Here is a 17,049-nt window from a genome sequence, read left to right as displayed (position 1 = left end):
AATACTACTCCTTTCACACCGCCGCAAATTCAACCATTTCCCCGGCTTGAATCTGATTCAATCCATTTGTAGAGGCAATCTTTGTGGCGTGGTTTATAAACACGAAGTTTGATCAATCAGCAACAAACAATTATGAATAGAAACTCTTACACGTCATTTGAATAGTTAAATATTATTCTAACCAGAAACAAATAACTAATATAAAAGGTAGGAATAACAATGGAAATCTATTAATTCATTGATGATCTGATATTGTGCTTCAAATACAATCATGCAACACGAAAGGGTCAAGCCCCAAAACCCAAAAGTATGCATTCCCGTTTCTTTTTTCAGACACAGAAAAGCACTTTCAACATTTCAATAACATATCACAAAAGAGTTCATTAGACCATTTCCTTTTTTGTGCACAAAAAGGGAACAATCTAACTAGCTAGAATATTTTATATATCGATATAGATATACAGAATAATATAAGAAAAGAGAGGAATATTATACCCCAAATGACTGCTTCTGCATTTTTGATTAATTTTACTTTAATTTCTTCCCTCCGGACTAACTTGTTGTAGTTGTAGAAGCAGAACTTGTGATCATGGCCGTACTCATGCTAGACTTTGGGTTGTTATTGTTGGGCCTCTTCCTCTTCTTCTCATAACTAACCCCTCTTGCCTTTGCCTGGAAATCACGAACTTCACGCAAGTAGAGCCTCACAGCTCTGGCTCCAAAGGGATTGCCTTCAGGCCTCCCGCCGTGCTCATCATAGGCAGCTCGAAGGCGGCCAATGAGGGCGTCCAGGCTGCCCCACGCCTGCCTCAGCGGACAGGGGCAGGGAGCAGGTGGGTTTGGGAGGCCGAAGAATGGGCAGTTCTGGTTGTGGATCTTGGTTTTGCCGAACTGGTCGAGATACCGGAGGAACTCAAGTACGTGAGCTCCGCTGCACATCGGGAGCGACAGCGGCGGCCTGTGGTTCCGGAGGTACTGGCAGAAGGTGTTCCAGTCCCGCCGCTTTTGGTTTTCGTAGCGGCTGGGAGTGGTGGGGGTTGTGGATATTGCTGAGGATGGGGGAGAGATCATGGCCATGGTATTGTTGATTATAGGGGTTTCAAAGGTGATGCTGGGGTTGTTGGAAATAGGGTTTGAAACTAAATCCATGGGAAAACGAAAGGTGAGATTTTGGTTATTTGGAGGGTGAAATTTGTAGGGTTTCTCTCTAGGATCTTGATCTCTCTTACTCTAGGGTTTCTCTCTCTCTCTCTCTCTCTTGTCTAGCTAGCTACTTGTGCATAGGTGATGAGTGAGAGTAATGGACCAATGGTAGTGCTTCAAGAGAGAGAGAGAGGTTTTGCTTGTTTGGATGAGTTGAGAGAGAGTAAATTCAGTTGTGGTATCAAATAGGTGCAAATGAGGAAGTTATTAACTTACCCAAAAGAAGATAAATGCTAGATTTTGCATGGCTTCCATAAATATAATTTGTCAGATGGAGAGAGATAGGGAATAAATTGGAAAAAAAGTGGGGTGTTTGGGAACTTAATTAAACTTAGATTTGGGATCTTAAGGAAAATAGAGAAGAATCTACTTCATCATGATTACTATCTGTTTTGGGGAAAACTTAGTTTGAAAAACAGTCAAGTGCTGCTGCAAGAAGATGGATGATTTCTTACAAGGAACAACTTCAAACTGAGATTACTCAACTACTAATAGAGAGAGAGAGAGAGAGAGAGAGATTGAGACAGATTTGTAGTAGTAGTCAAGATTTAAAGATCTCAAGACTTGAAGAGTGATGAATGATGAAAGGAAGGGAAGAGAGAGGGGTTGCAGAGTCTGTGTTGTTGAAGACTGAGAGTTGAAATAAAGTTAGCAGGAAGAAGTAAAGTTAACAGGAAATGTGTTTTGCCTTACTAGGACAAGTTAGGCAGTGGGCAGACCTTGATGGTGACCATTGGCTCACTGACATTTATATATGAACACCAACACTCCCTCTCTTATGCGCGTGCATGCAATCACAGAACTATCCCACTACATTTTTTTTTTCTTTATTTAACTTCTTTTGATAAAAAAAAATTTGAAAATGAGAAGTGAATTATCACATTAATGTTTTATTTCATAGAGAGAATTAACTTGACTATTCAATATATTAAAAGCATTTAAAAAAAATTGGACGACGAATTTTTTATTTAAGATCATCTCCAACCGAAGGATCTCGAGGGTCGAAACTAGCTTGAAAATCATTTTTAACCGAGGGCTAGGCTAGAGGGTTTGTGGGCCCCACGGAATTTGAAATAGCCAAAGGGCTGACCTAATCCAACCAGCCCCGGGCTGACCAGAAATGTTAGCATTCATGTCAGTTATATCTGACAGGAATGCTTAAACAAATTTTTGAATCCAACGGCTAGCTGACACCAGTTACCGTTGGATTCAATTTTTATTTTTTTTGGTTTTTTGGGCCAATTTTTTTTTTAAATTCTTAAAAATTCTATTTTTTTTCTCTATAAATACCTAAACCATTCATTCATTATTCCTTACGAATGTTTCACCATTTCAATTCTCATATTTGTAGTTTTTAAATTTAATTTGTCTTTTTTAAATTTAAGTTGTAGTTTTTAAATATAAGTTGTAGCTTTTAAATTTAAGTTGTTGTTTTTAAATTTAAGTTGTTGTAGTTTTTAAATTTAAATAATAAATTATATTGGCCCTTTGGCTCTCTGTTGGAGATAGTTTTTTGTGACAGAGCTAAAACGAGTCCTATGACCCTTTGGCACTTGGTTGGAGATGAAGGTAAATATGACCCTGTACTATTCGTTAAAATATTAATATCTTGGAGGGTTAGAGGGCTACAACGAGCCATCTGGCCAACATTCGGTTGGAGATGGTCTAAGGTTACTTATATGAAAAAGATATCTCTATTAATCTCCATAAAAATAATAGGATTGAAAGCAACAACTATTATTTATGAGTAACCTCTTTAATTTGACAAAATAAAAAATTTGTCATTAATTTCTTCCTTTAAAATACTTTTGATACAGTGAATAGTCATATCCAAGTTAATCATCTATATCAAACGCAATCCAAAGATACATATTATGTGTCATTGACTCACTGGTACTGGGACATAATAATATTTTCTTTATTTATAAATGAAATTTTGTGTTTGACTCTCATCAATAATGAGCTCGATAAAAATGATGGCTAACGTATTGGATAGTTTAACTTAAACCCGTCTCTCTTAATATCGTGGACAAAAAAACTGATGGTATCAAAAAGTAGTTCAATTGCATGGTGTAAGTTTAGGAACAACTTAATTCATTCTTTGTATTCCTGAACCCTTAAATTCAATTTTGGTCCATAATGCGTTATATAGAAGAGAACTACAAGACGTACGGGTCAAAATCATTTTTTTCGTGTACATGTGAGATTTTTTTATATATTCATATTCCGTTTCTTGACGATTATAGGTTTTTTTTTTTCTTTTTTTTTTTCCGACGAAACATCATTTCAACCACTTTAAAGTTTTATGTTGCTATAAAAGCAAAACAAGAAAATAAGTTTCTTTTGTTTCATGGTTTTTAAGTTGGTTTTGTTTTATTAAATTGTCAAATATTTTAAACATTTTGATCTAAACTAATATAAACTTTTGGCTAATATACATTTGGTCCACACAATTTCTTAAAATAAAGACCTTAGAAGAGCAAGACTGTAGAATAATTACCGATATATAATAATTAAACTTTGAGGTTGTTGCATTCCAAACTCTTATATTATAGGGATATCTTTTATATCCTAAGGTTATCGGTTGATATCCTTTTGTTTTTGTTGCGTTGCTTCAAAATACCTATACCTTATCGATCTATGATGTAACTTCTTGGCACATGATAAACATATAATAAAACCGTAATTAAAATTGTGAACGGAGTTACATTCACTTGAGACAAGTTTAAGAGTCTAGTTAAGATCAACTTGTTAACGAGCTGAGTATGAAGCAACCTTAATTGTCGAGTATGGTAAAGCAAAAAATTATTAAACACAAGTTGACATATGTGTTAATTATGTACTGCACAAGGGTACCAACTAGCTTTTAATTCAGTAATTATTGTTTTTCTTCGGATAAAGTAGGTTTAAAGTTTGAGTTGCTAAGTGATAATGATATATATTTGTAATCAGTTTGATGCTTAAGTGCAGTTAGCGTAAATTTTTTGTCGACATTAATAATTGTTGTACAATATTTTCGTAAATATCCATATGACATAAAAAGTCCATCTACCGCATGGGGGGTCATTATCGAAGGTTGCTTTTCTTTTTGTACGAAGTAATTGAGAACGAACAGATGATGGCAAGTTATGTAGCAATATATTGATTAATGCTGGACCATATATATGCAGGAAATTTCAAAGCAATTACCTTTCCCCCGTTTCAATGATCTCATCCAAAAGATGTACCATGATTGTAATCAAGAAAATTTATATTTCGTCGAATAGAAAATTTTCAGTGTGCTAGAAATACTGTTTGATATACCAATATTATAATACAAATAGTTAAATATTTAAAAAAAATTAACTACTTGTATTATGACATTTAATGTACTGAACTGTATTTCCAGCACATAAAAAAATCTTTTTGCATGAAAGAAGAATTATTTGTGGTTTCCATTTAATTGTTGGGGAATTACTTTGAAGGAATTTGTTTGGCAAGTTTAAGGGACAATAGACCTGTGGTAAGTTTAGGGTGCTTTTGCAGACAGCGAGCCTGATAGTCAACGGTAATTACGCACTAATCAATCAAAGATTAGTAAAAGTAAGAAAAAGAGAACTCTGGATAGCTAAGAAATTAAGGAAGCTTTTTTATGGTTACCAACAACATAAGTTACATAGTATATCATTTAACGTATTATAATAAGAGTATATGACATCATGACATTGTTAATAAATCTCATTTTTAAAGCATAGTAATAACTAACAAAACCTTATTCTATAATTTTAATGAAATACCGTGTTCAAACTACACTAAAAAATTGCTCGAATGTAGAATACAAATTTCATACTAAAAAAATTGGATAATCTTCTACATCCTCCTACTTATGGTAAGGAACAGACTTCCTGCATTTGGAATCTCAAACCATCATTTAAGTTGGCACTACCACAATTTTGTTATAATATTGGGCTACCCAATAAACTTCCAAGTACCGGTCCTAGCATGTTAGAACCAAGAACTGCATAGGTTTGCTAGCTTAATTATCCATCTTATAGCAAGCATTGTGCTAAAAAAATGGAAAACATTTGCAGATAATTCACCAACAAATTAACACTCTTTACTTTCCGTGGCCCAATCACGGTCTCTTATTAGGGAACAAAATGAGTTGGTAAAAAAAAAAAAACTAAATAAAATTATTTCAAGCTAAGATCATTAAAGGCTCTTTTGAAATTGCTTTAAAAAACACTGAAAGTGCTTTTGTAAAAATATTATTAAAACCAATCCTTTGTAACGTTGCAAGTGAATCTTGAAAAATCACTTAAAGTGCTTCTTAGAAAAAGCACATAACTGGTGTTTCTTGCAGAAAACATTTCACGTGTTTTTGAAACCTAAAAACAATTTTTTTTCTAAAAACATTTTAATTCATTTTAAAAGTACTTAACCGAGCCCTAAAAATGGGTACGCTCTTTTCCATCTCAAGTTTGAATTAACCTCTTCGTAATTTGATTTATCTTACATTAGATTAGTGCTAGAATTGAGGAAAAATCTTAATTAATCTTACAAAAGGGCAAATTAAGAGGCAAAAGTCGTCAATAGATGGAGAGCGAGTGCTGCTCAAAAGTCCCCAGATTGTAAACAAACAGTCAAGAAAGCAACAAATTAACGAGGAACCTTCATAGCAAATTCCCCATAAACTCTCATCCAAAAAATTATCTCGTGTTCATGTCCTTTTAGAATTGACTCTCTAGCTATCGCATGCATGCAAATTACCAGAAACCAACGAATACTTCTGCTTTTAGCAGACAACCAAAAATGTTTTTGTTAATCCTTTTTTTGGCTTATAACGTGTGTCGTGTGTGTCGAGATTAGTTTGCTTTATATGATTGATAGAAAATTATTGCTTTGATGTCCAAAACAACAGCATCCCTAGCTAGTTCCCTAGTTCATTACTTTTTAATTTTATTTTTTATGTACCCATAATTTCAAGACTCGGTTATTAATTAAAGAAAATGATTTTCACATATCATTTTTAACTTTATAATCCCTATTTAATCATTGTCATTAATTTTGTTTGACTTATTAAATCTAATAGCCAATAAAGAGGGAGTGTGTAAAGAGCTAAAATGGTGTATGAAAATCACTTCACTTAATTAATTGGTTTGGTACTTAATTAGTGATGTTATATGTTGATTACAAATTTACATTAACAGTTGTCTATTAGCAATTGCATACCGTTTATTATATATTTTCTTTAGGATACATCTATCGAACTCTGAACACATCTGCAGATCTACTCCTATCATCAGTTCATCACCATACCGACTCTCACCACTACGCTAGACCTAGTAGAGACCCTAACAACACAGTGAGCAGATTGGCTCAATTTAAAACACAGTAACTAAAATAAATTTTGACCTGTAACACAGTGAACAAAACTATTTTTAACCCTAAAAATTCATATAAAAAAATTTAATAAAAAACCCCAACCTTCTCTCATCACAATCCCTCCACCAAGATGGTTAAACATTTTTTTGATGGAAACGATAGAAATGCATTAATATAGAAACAGAACCATTACAAAGGTAGACAGGATGACCAGGCCCTAAATCAACTGATACAAATTACAAGCTGGTGGTAACACGAATGACCAACACAGATCAGTTAGACGAGCAAGATGGTGGCCTACACCGTTGTCTTGGTGGCTACCTATCTCTAATCCAAGGTTCTCATGCTTGGGTCCCACCACATCACTTTCCAAGTGTGTCGTGACGTTCGTTGTTCAAATTTTCAATCACGAAAATTAACCCCTTAGAAAAATAGTCCAAGTTTTGCTTAAATGTCCATTTGGGGGTCTATAAGGTCATCTTCAACCGACCCGCCCAAAGGACCATAAAGCTAAAAATAGTTCGGAATGACACGAAAATCTTCCCTAACCGAGGACTAGGCCAAAGTGCTTTTGGGCCCTATCAGGCCAAAACCCCCAAATCAGGCCAGCGGGCTAGCCATTTCCAACCAGCCAGCCAGCCCTTTAGCACCAGAATGTCAAGCTTAACATTTTGCTAGCCCTCCAACCCAGCCCATCTGAATGCCAACGACTACCTAGCGTCAACATGACGCCAGCTAGCAACGGCTAACTGATGTCATGTTGCTGTCATGTTACTGTTGGAATTTGAATTTTATTTTTGGACGAATTTAAAAAATAAATTCTATTTTTTTCCTATAAATACCCAAATCATTCATACACCATTTCTCACATACTTTTCACTTTAGCATTGCTCACTTTAGCGACACATGTCACTCGAAATCCTATCCAAAAAATTATTGAGATTACATAAAAATAAGAAATTTGGAGAGTTACTCACGTTAACGACATGTGTCACTCGAAATCATATTTAAAAAATTATTGATATTATATAAAGATAAGAAATCCGGAAGCTTATTCATTTGGCGACATTTGACACTCAAAATATGTCCGAAAATCTTATTTTAATATGATAGTTTAATTTAATTAACCATATTAATTCAAGTAAAAAAATAAATTATGTTTGGCTTATAACTCTTTGACCCCTTTGGTTAGAGATGATATAAAATATGGTCTGACACTGTTCATTAGAATATAATTTATTGCAGGGCTATAGGCCTAAAGGGAGCCCTTTGACCATCATTCGGTTGGAGATTGCCTAAGAGCATCTCAATGAGGGACTTTCTATGAGACTAAAAAAAGTAGTGAATATAGTCTATTTTAGAATCTCAAAGAATCTTTGGGGCCTTAAAAATGAATATTTTCCAATGAAGGGCCATATAACAATTATTAAGTTCTCTTATCTTAATCTCATCCGTTGGTTTGTTTATTTGAAATCAGACAAGATAAGATTTTATTTTATAACAACTATTAGATTGAATTATCTTATCTCAACCTCAACTGTTGATTTATTTCTCTGATTGACACATTCTCCTAAATCAGACAAAATAAGATTTCCTCTTCCACTAACAATTAGATCAGATTTCTCATCTCAATCTAACCCGGTAGATAGTTAGCTCTATTAACATTATCATATTAACTTCAGAATACATAAGCTCCAATTCTTTTATTCTCAAAGACCTCCCAACCGCTAAACTGTAATGGCCCAACCATGGAATACATAAGCTTCCATTGCTAAATAAATAACCTTCCAGTGCATACAATGGTGCTTATATTGGATACAAATGACACCCAACCATTGTCCTCAAAGTTGTTGCATTGTAATCATTTTATATCTTAAGAATTAAACATACAAAAACAAAAAATGGAGGAGGACCTTTAAAACAAAAATATGTAAAATAAAAAAGAATAAAAATAGAGTATAAATGTATTTGTAAGTGGGGAGGGGAGAAAGGCATAATTCGGTTCACATTTGCTACTACCTTTTTCATGGGACCCATTGCTTTTTGGAGTTGGATGTTGTCTTATGTTTTACTATAGCAGATATAATTCGGTCTATTAGAGATAAAATTTCTCACTAAAATTTTAAATGTAGTAACCTAACCTCAAGAAGGATAAAACCCTCATTAGAAATGCTCTAAATAATGAGCTCACCCAAACAACTTATAACATTTTGCTTAATGTCCACAAAACTGTTTTCGTGAAAGCTCAATAGTCGAATTTTGTTTTTGTAAAAAAAAAAATAGTAATGCTATTCTTACCATAATTTTATACCACATTTCTTTATCATCTTAGGTGGCAGATGAGTTGGACAAACTACATCATTTAATTTCAAATTTTTATTAATTAAAACACTTAAATAATCTTAGGTGGAAGAAGAAGACTTCTCGTATACCACAATCATTATTTAATTAACAATCTTTTTATTAATTATTGATTAACATTTTGAAATTAAATACTAATTAATTTAGATAATGTAGTTGTCCACATCGAATGCCATCTAAGGTAGTATACTATTATGGTACAAAAATATAGTAAGAATAGCATTATTGAAAGAAAAAAAACAGTGAGCTGACGATTTTTATTTCATCTTTACCAATTTCTACAAAATCAATCTTGAAACCTAATATTTTTTTGCTTTTCCCAACACCAGAAGATTCTTAATGATTTTGACTCATCCTCAATTCAATTCCCACTCAATCAAATTCCTCTTATTTTGATTACAGTTACGTAAACGAGCTATTAAAGTTTGTGTAAGGCATTCTTGAAATGTGATGCCTATGTTCTAAAGCCCTTTAGTATTTTATATTAGTTTTTTTTCCTTAAAAATTTAATAGACTAATTATTTTTCTCAACAAATGATAAGACCGTTTACATATAGCATATAGATTAAAGGGAGTTTTAACGAAAAGCTCACGATAATGTTCACTTTAACGAAAAATCACATTTTTACACTAAAAAGTCAATCATGCTATATTCACTCTACCCTTTATTTTGTCTTTATCGTTATAACTCAAAGTTTTCAAACCATTTTCATTAGTTTTCCTTATATTTAAACCCTTAGTGGTGTCTCTACTTATGTAACACGTGTACTTTAGACTTAACTTCAACTAACATTGTTGAAAAAATAAAAGTTGGAATTTAATATGAGTTCTCTCTCTTCCTCGCTCTCTCTCCTCCCCAGTTTTAACTCTAAAGTTATGCCTGGTAACTCTGGGTGCTTTTAGACCCACTAAACATCGCAGGCCCAAGGGAGACTAAGGTGCCCAAAGAGTTCAAAGGAAGATATCTCGAGCGCTTGAGATGACCAAGATGGAAAAGCAGTCATTCGACCATTGGAAACACGTGGGCATGCTGACAGCTTTATGGCACAAGTCTTTAGGGGCAGGTTTTATATATGAGCAACACAGTGAACGTAGCCCAGTTTTAAGGGGTGAACTACTTACATTTTAGAGTCCAATTTAGTGCAGTCAATATACCAAGCCCACCATGAGTTCATTGTTCTAGTTTGTAAACCTTACAGTTTTGATTGTTAGCAATACCTAAGTTCAAACACGAGTTTGTATTAACACCAAAAGGATTTGACTCAAATATAACTTTTGATCTAAATTTTTTATCATGTAGAATATTTTTCAGACATAATATATACATATATATTTTTATTTTCAAAATCTTACGCGACAATGTGTTGATGCTTAAGCTATAGCACAGCGTATATAATCTGCAACGCGATAAGGTATTGCGATTTAAAACGTTGATAGGTGGTAAGGGAATAATACGGAAGAACAGAGAGCTAGCTAGCATTCCCCATGATGTTTTCCTTAAAAACCCGAAGAAGAAGAAGAAAAAAACATTAAATTGATAAAGTCTCCCTCCATAAAACCTTGTAAATGAAACAAGCACAGAAGTCTCCAGCAGGTTTGGGAAGAAGGAATTATTGCTGCCCCTCGACGCTTTAAACATCTTCAACGAAGCAGATGGGGCGTCTCCGATTAGTTTCCATTTTCTTCAAGGACTCCACCAGTCAGAGCTTTCTGTAACGTTTGCAAGAAGGAATGCAGACGTAAGTTTGGGCAAAGAGAGAATGCAGTTGGAAATAAGGTGTAGAATGTGATGTAATTTACCTGAAAGCAGGATAGAGTGTATTGCACATCACTTGCAGAGATTTGGTGGTGGATAACTATCCTAATGCTGAGGGAAAAGAAAATGAAAATTTCGAGATCAAGTTAACGTATTTTTCCACTGGTTCTAGAGAATTTAATGCATATGGATCGCGATACGGAGATATTTGAGAGGTGAAGCAAACCTTGACGAGCTCTCTTGCATCATGAGTACACCGTGTTCTTCCAAGTTCTTGACTAGTTTTTCGGTAGTAACATTTGAGCCCTCTTCGACGTGTATGTATAACTGATTATATAAAAAAAAGCCGTTACAATTTGCAATGGAAACGAAGCAGGGTTATTGAAATTCAAACTCGTGTTAGAAAACTACTGCACTCCAATTAAGTAAATTCTTGCATCAGATTTGCAACTTGTCAATATTTTGAACTTTGGTAAACTATAATACTCACAATGTTGGTCTCAACCGAAGCGACATCTACACTCAGTCCTTTGATTTGATTTAGTCCCTCTGAATTTATAAGATGGAAGCATTAGAAAAGCCATAGATAGAGCTTGAGAAGAGAAAATCATGGTTGTCCTCTGAATATGGTACATGGAACTGAATACAAGGAGAACGTACCTGCTAAAATCTTAGCTCGCTTGTGATCGGTCTCAAGCTTCGCAACATTGTCATGTAAACCGACCAAAGCAGCAGCACAAAGGATACCAACCTGTCTCATTCCGCCGCCTAAGGTTTTCTTGAGCCTTCTAGCCTAAGATCAGAAGACAGTAACAAATCAAATTCCAAAGAGAAATGAAAAGATGTGATGTTGATCTTTAACAGAGGGATTTTGTTGTACCTTAGCAATAAAGCTTTTCGAACCAACAATGACAGATCCAACAGGAGCACCAATACCTTTTGACAGACAAACCTAGTTCATCAATCAGGTTTCCGTTAATGATTGCGTATCACGAGGACTTGACTGAATAAAAATTACTTAAAATTCTGTTTACAGGAATTATACCGAAACTGAATCAGCAGCCTGCACAAGCCTATCAACAGGAACACCGAGTGCCTGTAAACGAATATTGCGTTAGACACTGAGGATTCGGTAATGTGTGATGTTGGTAATTGCAAGAATCATACAAAAGGAAAGGAGGATTTCAGATGATTGAGACACTAAATGCGTGAGGAAAATTTACTCACAATTGCTGCATTGAAAATTCGAGCCCCGTCAATGTGGAGCTTCAAACCATGTTTCTTGGCTATTTCTCCCACTTTGTCTGTGTACTCTACAGTAAGGCATCTACCACCGCAGCTGCATTTGGAAATTCATACCACATATATAAGTTACAAGGCATTTCAGACCTAAATTTTTAAGCTCAAAGAGGTATAATCGTAGCCAATTTTTGGAGTATCCACTGCATCTTGCAACTAGTTTAATCTAGAAATTAGACGGTCCAAAGAGAACATTCTTCACTGAAATGTAGAACTCATTGAGTTGATGCCTGAACTTATTCGATATAGATAGAAAGATAATAGAGCAGATTCTTCATAGGAGTATTAAAAACCATTAAAATTTGGGGTATTAAAAAACAAGCATACTACCATTAGTTAATATTTGAATAGGACAGAAGATAGCGCAGCCCCTGCGCAAGGATGACACGCACAAATCGAGGAAAAACAAACATATGAAAGATAATATATGGGGGCATTGAGAAACAAACACATTTGGTCAATTAAAATAATTTAGTTAAAGATTCTTCTGAGAAGGGAGAAGCTAACTTTGACTACATATATGCAAGTAGAACTTAGAAACTTAATTATTAATTAAGGATAATCTCCAGATTAAAATATAAACCAAGTACCATCTTTTCTCAGTCCAACAAAATAGGCATAATATAAAATGACCCCAAGTCATGACATACATATTTAGCAGTCCACCAGATTTTATATAAAATGACCCCAAGTACCATATCTATCTCTTTACGTATTTGTCTACACTTAGTAGTAACCGGAGCAATCTTACGAAAATCATAAACTTAACACTTTACGTTGTTCCAAAGTCCACCCGATTTTGTGCATTAACAAAAACTAATAACTTCGTTAGCAAATCTTAATCTGCACAAAACAAGCTAATCCAAATGTGGTTTTTTGGCTAATAAGATAACCTTACTTTGCCTGCGAATTTTCCAAGCAAATAAGCCTTGTCGTCGGATACACAAGCTCCCCTCTCGGATCTCTGATGGAGGCTTCGATCGCATCAAGATCCATGGTTCCGTCTTTGTTGTTTCTAACCGTTCTCGGGTGCACACCTCCGATTGTGGCGATGCCTCCATTCTCGTAAATGTGAATGTGAGAATTGTGTCCGAGAATGACTTCGCTTCCTCGGATGTCACAGTGCACAAGTACACTGATGAGGTTTCCCATTGTGCCTGACGGAACAAAAAGTGCCGCTTCCTTCCCCATGACCTTTGCCATTTCCGACTCTAAGCGGAATGCCGTTGGGTCGGCCCCGAGTACATCATCATCAACTTCAGCCGACGCCATTGCAGCCCGCATTGTTTCGCATGGTTTAGTGACCGTATCTGATCGGAGATCCACCGTTCTAGTTACCATTTTCGGCGAAGAAACTAATCCCGATAGATCAAAATAAAAAAGACACAGAATCAGTTCATGCGCTACTGCACTGCCTCGATAAAAATGCAGAATTAACAGCAACAACAACGAAACCTTATCCCATTGCGTGAGGTCAGCTATATAAATCCTAAAACGTCACTAACTAGATAAAAATACAGAATCAAATGATTAAGTTTACATAAACTGATGCTTACAAAGTTTGTTTTCAGCTACCATTGCTGGATGCTTCACCAAAATATCGATTAGAATTATGGAAGAATTTGGGGGAAAAAGAACACCCAACTTCTCTTCTTTTTATCAAAATTTCCTTAAAAATTAATCTTTTTGAAATATATAGCCAAAAAATAAAACTAAAAAAACTCTGATGCGAAAAACTTTCAGTTATGTTGACCCTAAATTCAAGCATAATTCAACCTTACTACTCTATTTGTAGCGTTTTTTGGTGGAAAATAACAGAACAAAACATGCAACGACCAAATTGAAAATTCCCCAACCTTGAACCCATTTCTATGTGATTAGACCATGCCAATCCACTTAGAACTAGTCTACAGGAAATTTATAAGGGTAGAGAGGGAAGGGATTTCACACTCTCGTTTTCTCTTTATGTATATCTTTTAATTATTCTTTCATTTGTTTAATCCAAAAGCTAGAAAAACAGAGAAGAGTGCTAATAGAAAAAACGAGAAAACGGAAATCATAAGAGAGAGAGAGAGAGAGAGAGAGAGAGAGAGAGAGAGAGAGAGAGAGAGAGATGTGCATACCAGTGCAAGCTAGCTCCTTCTCTTATTGGCTTTCACCAGAGGATCTCCCTCTCCAATAAATTAAGCCAAAAGCACCAAAGCTTTCAGCAAAACTGCAAAAGCACTTGTTCCTTAAATAATCAGTGCAAAACCAGGTTAGAAACACAACTGAAAACCTTGATGAATTATGATATAAAAATGGAACTTGTATACATGGTGTGAGGTCAACAGGAAGCTACAAAAGTACATAGTCTTCAAGAAACTTCCAAGCAAACCTCACCTAACAAACCATCAAATAAACTAGTGGTGTATTCCCACCACCAAGAAAAGGTTAAAAGTGATTCAGAAGGATCACGGGAAAAAGCTCTCCAAGCCAAAAAAATGGTTCCATGCAAATCTAGCAAGTTGACAACTTTAGCATGCATGCAAATGATGTGGCTCCTATATATAGACAAGTTTTTCAGTATGCTGGGACCACGCTCCGATTCATCAAATGTTATTATATAAGTCCGGCACATCTAAAAGTTTCTCATATATATATATGCATCAACACTTTCCAGTAAATTGAACTTTAACCCCCGACAATTTCTTGACAATTCATTTTCAGTTACCATGAATTATGAGAGGCTTTTAATCAAAAGATTTTGCAGTTACCCTTCTGATTTCTTTCGTTTTTTTCCCATGTCAAGTTTGGTGAGTTAATTAATTAGGTTGACGAGGGCGTCGTCACATTTTGACTAGAACATATGAGCTCTCTCTATGCAAATGAGTTTGAAGCTCGAATCACCAGCCTAATAGTTTAAAGGGAACTTTAATGAAAAGCACCCGGTACTGTTCACTTTAACGAAAAACCATATTTTTACACTAAAAAGTCAATCCTGGTACTATTCACTTTACCCTTTATTTTGTCCTTATCATTAAAATTCAAAGTTTTCAAGCCCTTTTCATTAGTTTTCCTTAGTTTAAATTAGTTTTTGTTAATTTGGAATCCAAGTGGACCAATGTTGAAGGAGGCCATTGGAAATGGTTGAAAGCTTTGTATAATTGTCATCATATATGGGACCGTTCTATTTTATGCTTTACAGGAAGATTCCTCCTTCTACCATATAAAGTATGAGCCATTACAATTTTGATGTGGATATTGAAGTTAACATGTGTGATAGAAAATTCCAATTTGATGGCTGAAAACTTCGGTATATTTAGATATTAATTGATTTGATCCGTTTCAAAGGGTTTGTGACATTTGTGAAATTGATGGACCGTCTGATTGCTTTAAAAATTTACATATGTGGAATCGAGATCATCTCTTAATCTCTGTGGCTAAAATTCAAGGACCTGCAGATCTGGGTTGTTAAAGAGAGAGAGATTCAGATCTTTGGTTTGTGTGAGGTGAGCCAGTAAAATAGGCTAATGAAGGCCGTTAGATTAAAATGAGTGGTCAATATATCTGGGTCCGTCTACTTCGGATACAGACATCCGTAGAGGATCTCAATCACATATGTGAATTATGATTATAGAATCAGATGATTGTGAAGAAAAAAAGGGTACCTTTTAGCTGAGTAGAGATGATGAAATGAACAAGTTTTAGCTAGTCGATTGCAAGACCTCCTAAAAAGAGCAGGAACAACAAAAATCACTCAGTAATATACAATAGATTGTTGCAAGAGAAATTTTAGAATAGACCGGCTCATGCCATGGTCGATGTATCTTTACTCAAAGTTCAAGATTTTTAGTCGTTGTATCTTTAACCATTGTAATCTTAGCTAAAGATCCAACGGCTAAAAATCCTGAACCATAGCATGGACGGGTCTATTTAAAAAAAAAAAACAGAAATGTTGAAAGATAGACCATCATACCTGTGGCCTGTGGGAACTTGGCGAGAGAGAGAGAGACTCTGTCTGTGTGTGCGAAGTGGGAGGAAGGGTGCTTTTAAGGGGCAGCTTGAATGAGCTTATCCAGCAAGAAGGAAGGATCAAACTTTCTTTCTTCTAATTAGTTGGACAAATTATCTGCTCAGTGACCATAAATCTGTCTTCATTCAATGTAGGAACCAATTGCCATCTTTATTTTTTTTGTTATTCTATTGCGGAGAATTCGGTCGGAAAATGATTTTCACATTTTTTCTTTCTTCACATCAGTGTTTAATTGTTTGCTTATATTCTTTAATTGTTTTTTGTTTTTTCAAATCCGAATGATAAAATTAACAAAGGTATGTAACTATGTAAGGAAAGAAAAAGAGTATGACATTTACTTTGTATTCGAACTTTGGTCTTCTTTCACCATCTTAAAAAAGAACTATCATTAGAAAGTTAATAATAACAATAAGCAAATGACCAAATGAAGGTATGTTTTTTAATTGGGGTGTGATATTCACACACCTCTTTTTACTTCTCTCACACCCTTTTAATTTTTGGCCGTCGGATCAGATGAATTAAAGAATATCAAAGAACAGAAATTAACAAGGGGTGTGGAAGAAGTAAAAATGGGTGTGTGGATAGCACATCCCTTTTAATTTAGAGTAAGTAGGGGTATATTTGAAAATTTATTAAAAATGCAAAATTTGATCAGTTTAATAGGACATAAGTGTCATTTCCCACACTCCAATTGACAAGGATCCATGACGAAAAAGGGCCGTTGGATATATTTAATGTGATCGAACGGTTGAGGATATAATTGAATCGAATTGAATCCATTTGTTGATTCAAGAGAGTTTTAACAAAACACTTCCGGTACTGTTCACTTTTAACGAAAAACCACATTTTTACCTTTAACTGACACTATTCACTATACATTTAAAAGGGGCTTTTCGTTAAAAGAGAAGTTTTTTTGGATTTTTCGTTAGTTTTCTTTTGATTTTCAATTGGATCCAAGACAAAAAGGGGCCTTTGGATATGTTTGATGTGATCCAACGGTAGACATTAGAACTGAATTGAAACGAATCCATCCGTCCGTTGCAGTAATGAT

General features: G+C 34.9%; 2 protein-coding genes across 8 annotated transcripts; both read right to left on the bottom strand.

Moving 5' to 3' along the window:
• Nucleotides 1–214: 214 nt before the first annotated feature.
• Nucleotides 215–1,909, bottom strand: LOC103451069 (protein LIGHT-DEPENDENT SHORT HYPOCOTYLS 1). The gene has a single exon (XM_008390500.3). It carries the CDS (start codon nt 1,147–1,149, stop codon nt 553–555), a length of 597 nt encoding a protein of 198 aa, XP_008388722.2. The 5' UTR covers nt 1,150–1,909; the 3' UTR covers nt 215–552.
• Nucleotides 1,910–10,321: 8,412 nt separating this feature from the next.
• Nucleotides 10,322–16,136, bottom strand: LOC103451064 (low-specificity L-threonine aldolase 1). Of its 7 annotated transcripts, none has more exons than XM_070809499.1 (12): nt 15,942–16,136; nt 15,634–15,693; nt 14,107–14,216; nt 12,882–13,338; nt 11,912–12,023; nt 11,730–11,780; nt 11,565–11,636; nt 11,345–11,477; nt 11,175–11,233; nt 10,911–11,011; nt 10,729–10,795; nt 10,322–10,638 (listed from the first exon to the last, which is right to left on the bottom strand). In XM_070809499.1, the coding sequence occupies exons 4-12, from the start codon at nt 13,322–13,324 to the stop codon at nt 10,597–10,599; spliced, it is 1,080 nt and encodes a 359-aa protein (XP_070665600.1). In that variant the 5' UTR covers nt 13,325–13,338; nt 14,107–14,216; nt 15,634–15,693; nt 15,942–16,136; the 3' UTR covers nt 10,322–10,596. The 7 variants fall into 7 exon arrangements, with proteins under 7 accessions (XP_070665600.1, XP_070665601.1, XP_070665602.1 ...); XM_070809500.1 differs by having other exon boundaries at nt 14,107–14,198; XM_070809501.1 differs by lacking the exons at nt 15,634–15,693; nt 15,942–16,136 and adding an exon at nt 14,366–14,384.
• Between the last annotated feature and the right edge of the window lie 913 nt (nt 16,137–17,049).

This window comes from Malus domestica, chromosome 12 (assembly GCF_042453785.1).
Source record: "Malus domestica chromosome 12, GDT2T_hap1".
NCBI lineage: Eukaryota > Viridiplantae > Streptophyta > Magnoliopsida > Rosales > Rosaceae > Malus > Malus domestica.
The sequence above is the reverse complement of the archived record's forward strand: the minus strand, read 5'-3'. Positions and strand labels throughout refer to the sequence as shown.

What these genes read in the sequence shown, in the direction of transcription:
- LOC103451069 (XM_008390500.3), bottom strand. Translation starts at nt 1,149, where the DNA reads ATGGATTTAGTTTCAAACCCTATTTCCAACAACCCCAGCATCACCTTT.
- LOC103451064 (XM_070809498.1), bottom strand. Translation starts at nt 13,561, where the DNA reads ATGGTAGCTGAAAACAAACTTT. An exon ending in AGGCTGCTGATTCAGTTTCG is followed by an intron (nt 11,637 to 11,729) that starts GTATAATTCCTG and finishes TTGATGAACTAG; the next exon opens with GTTTGTCTGTCAAAAGGTAT. An exon ending in ATGCAAGAGAGCTCGTCAAG is followed by an intron (nt 10,796 to 10,910) that starts GTTTGCTTCACC and finishes CTTTTCCCTCAG; the next exon opens with CATTAGGATAGTTATCCACC.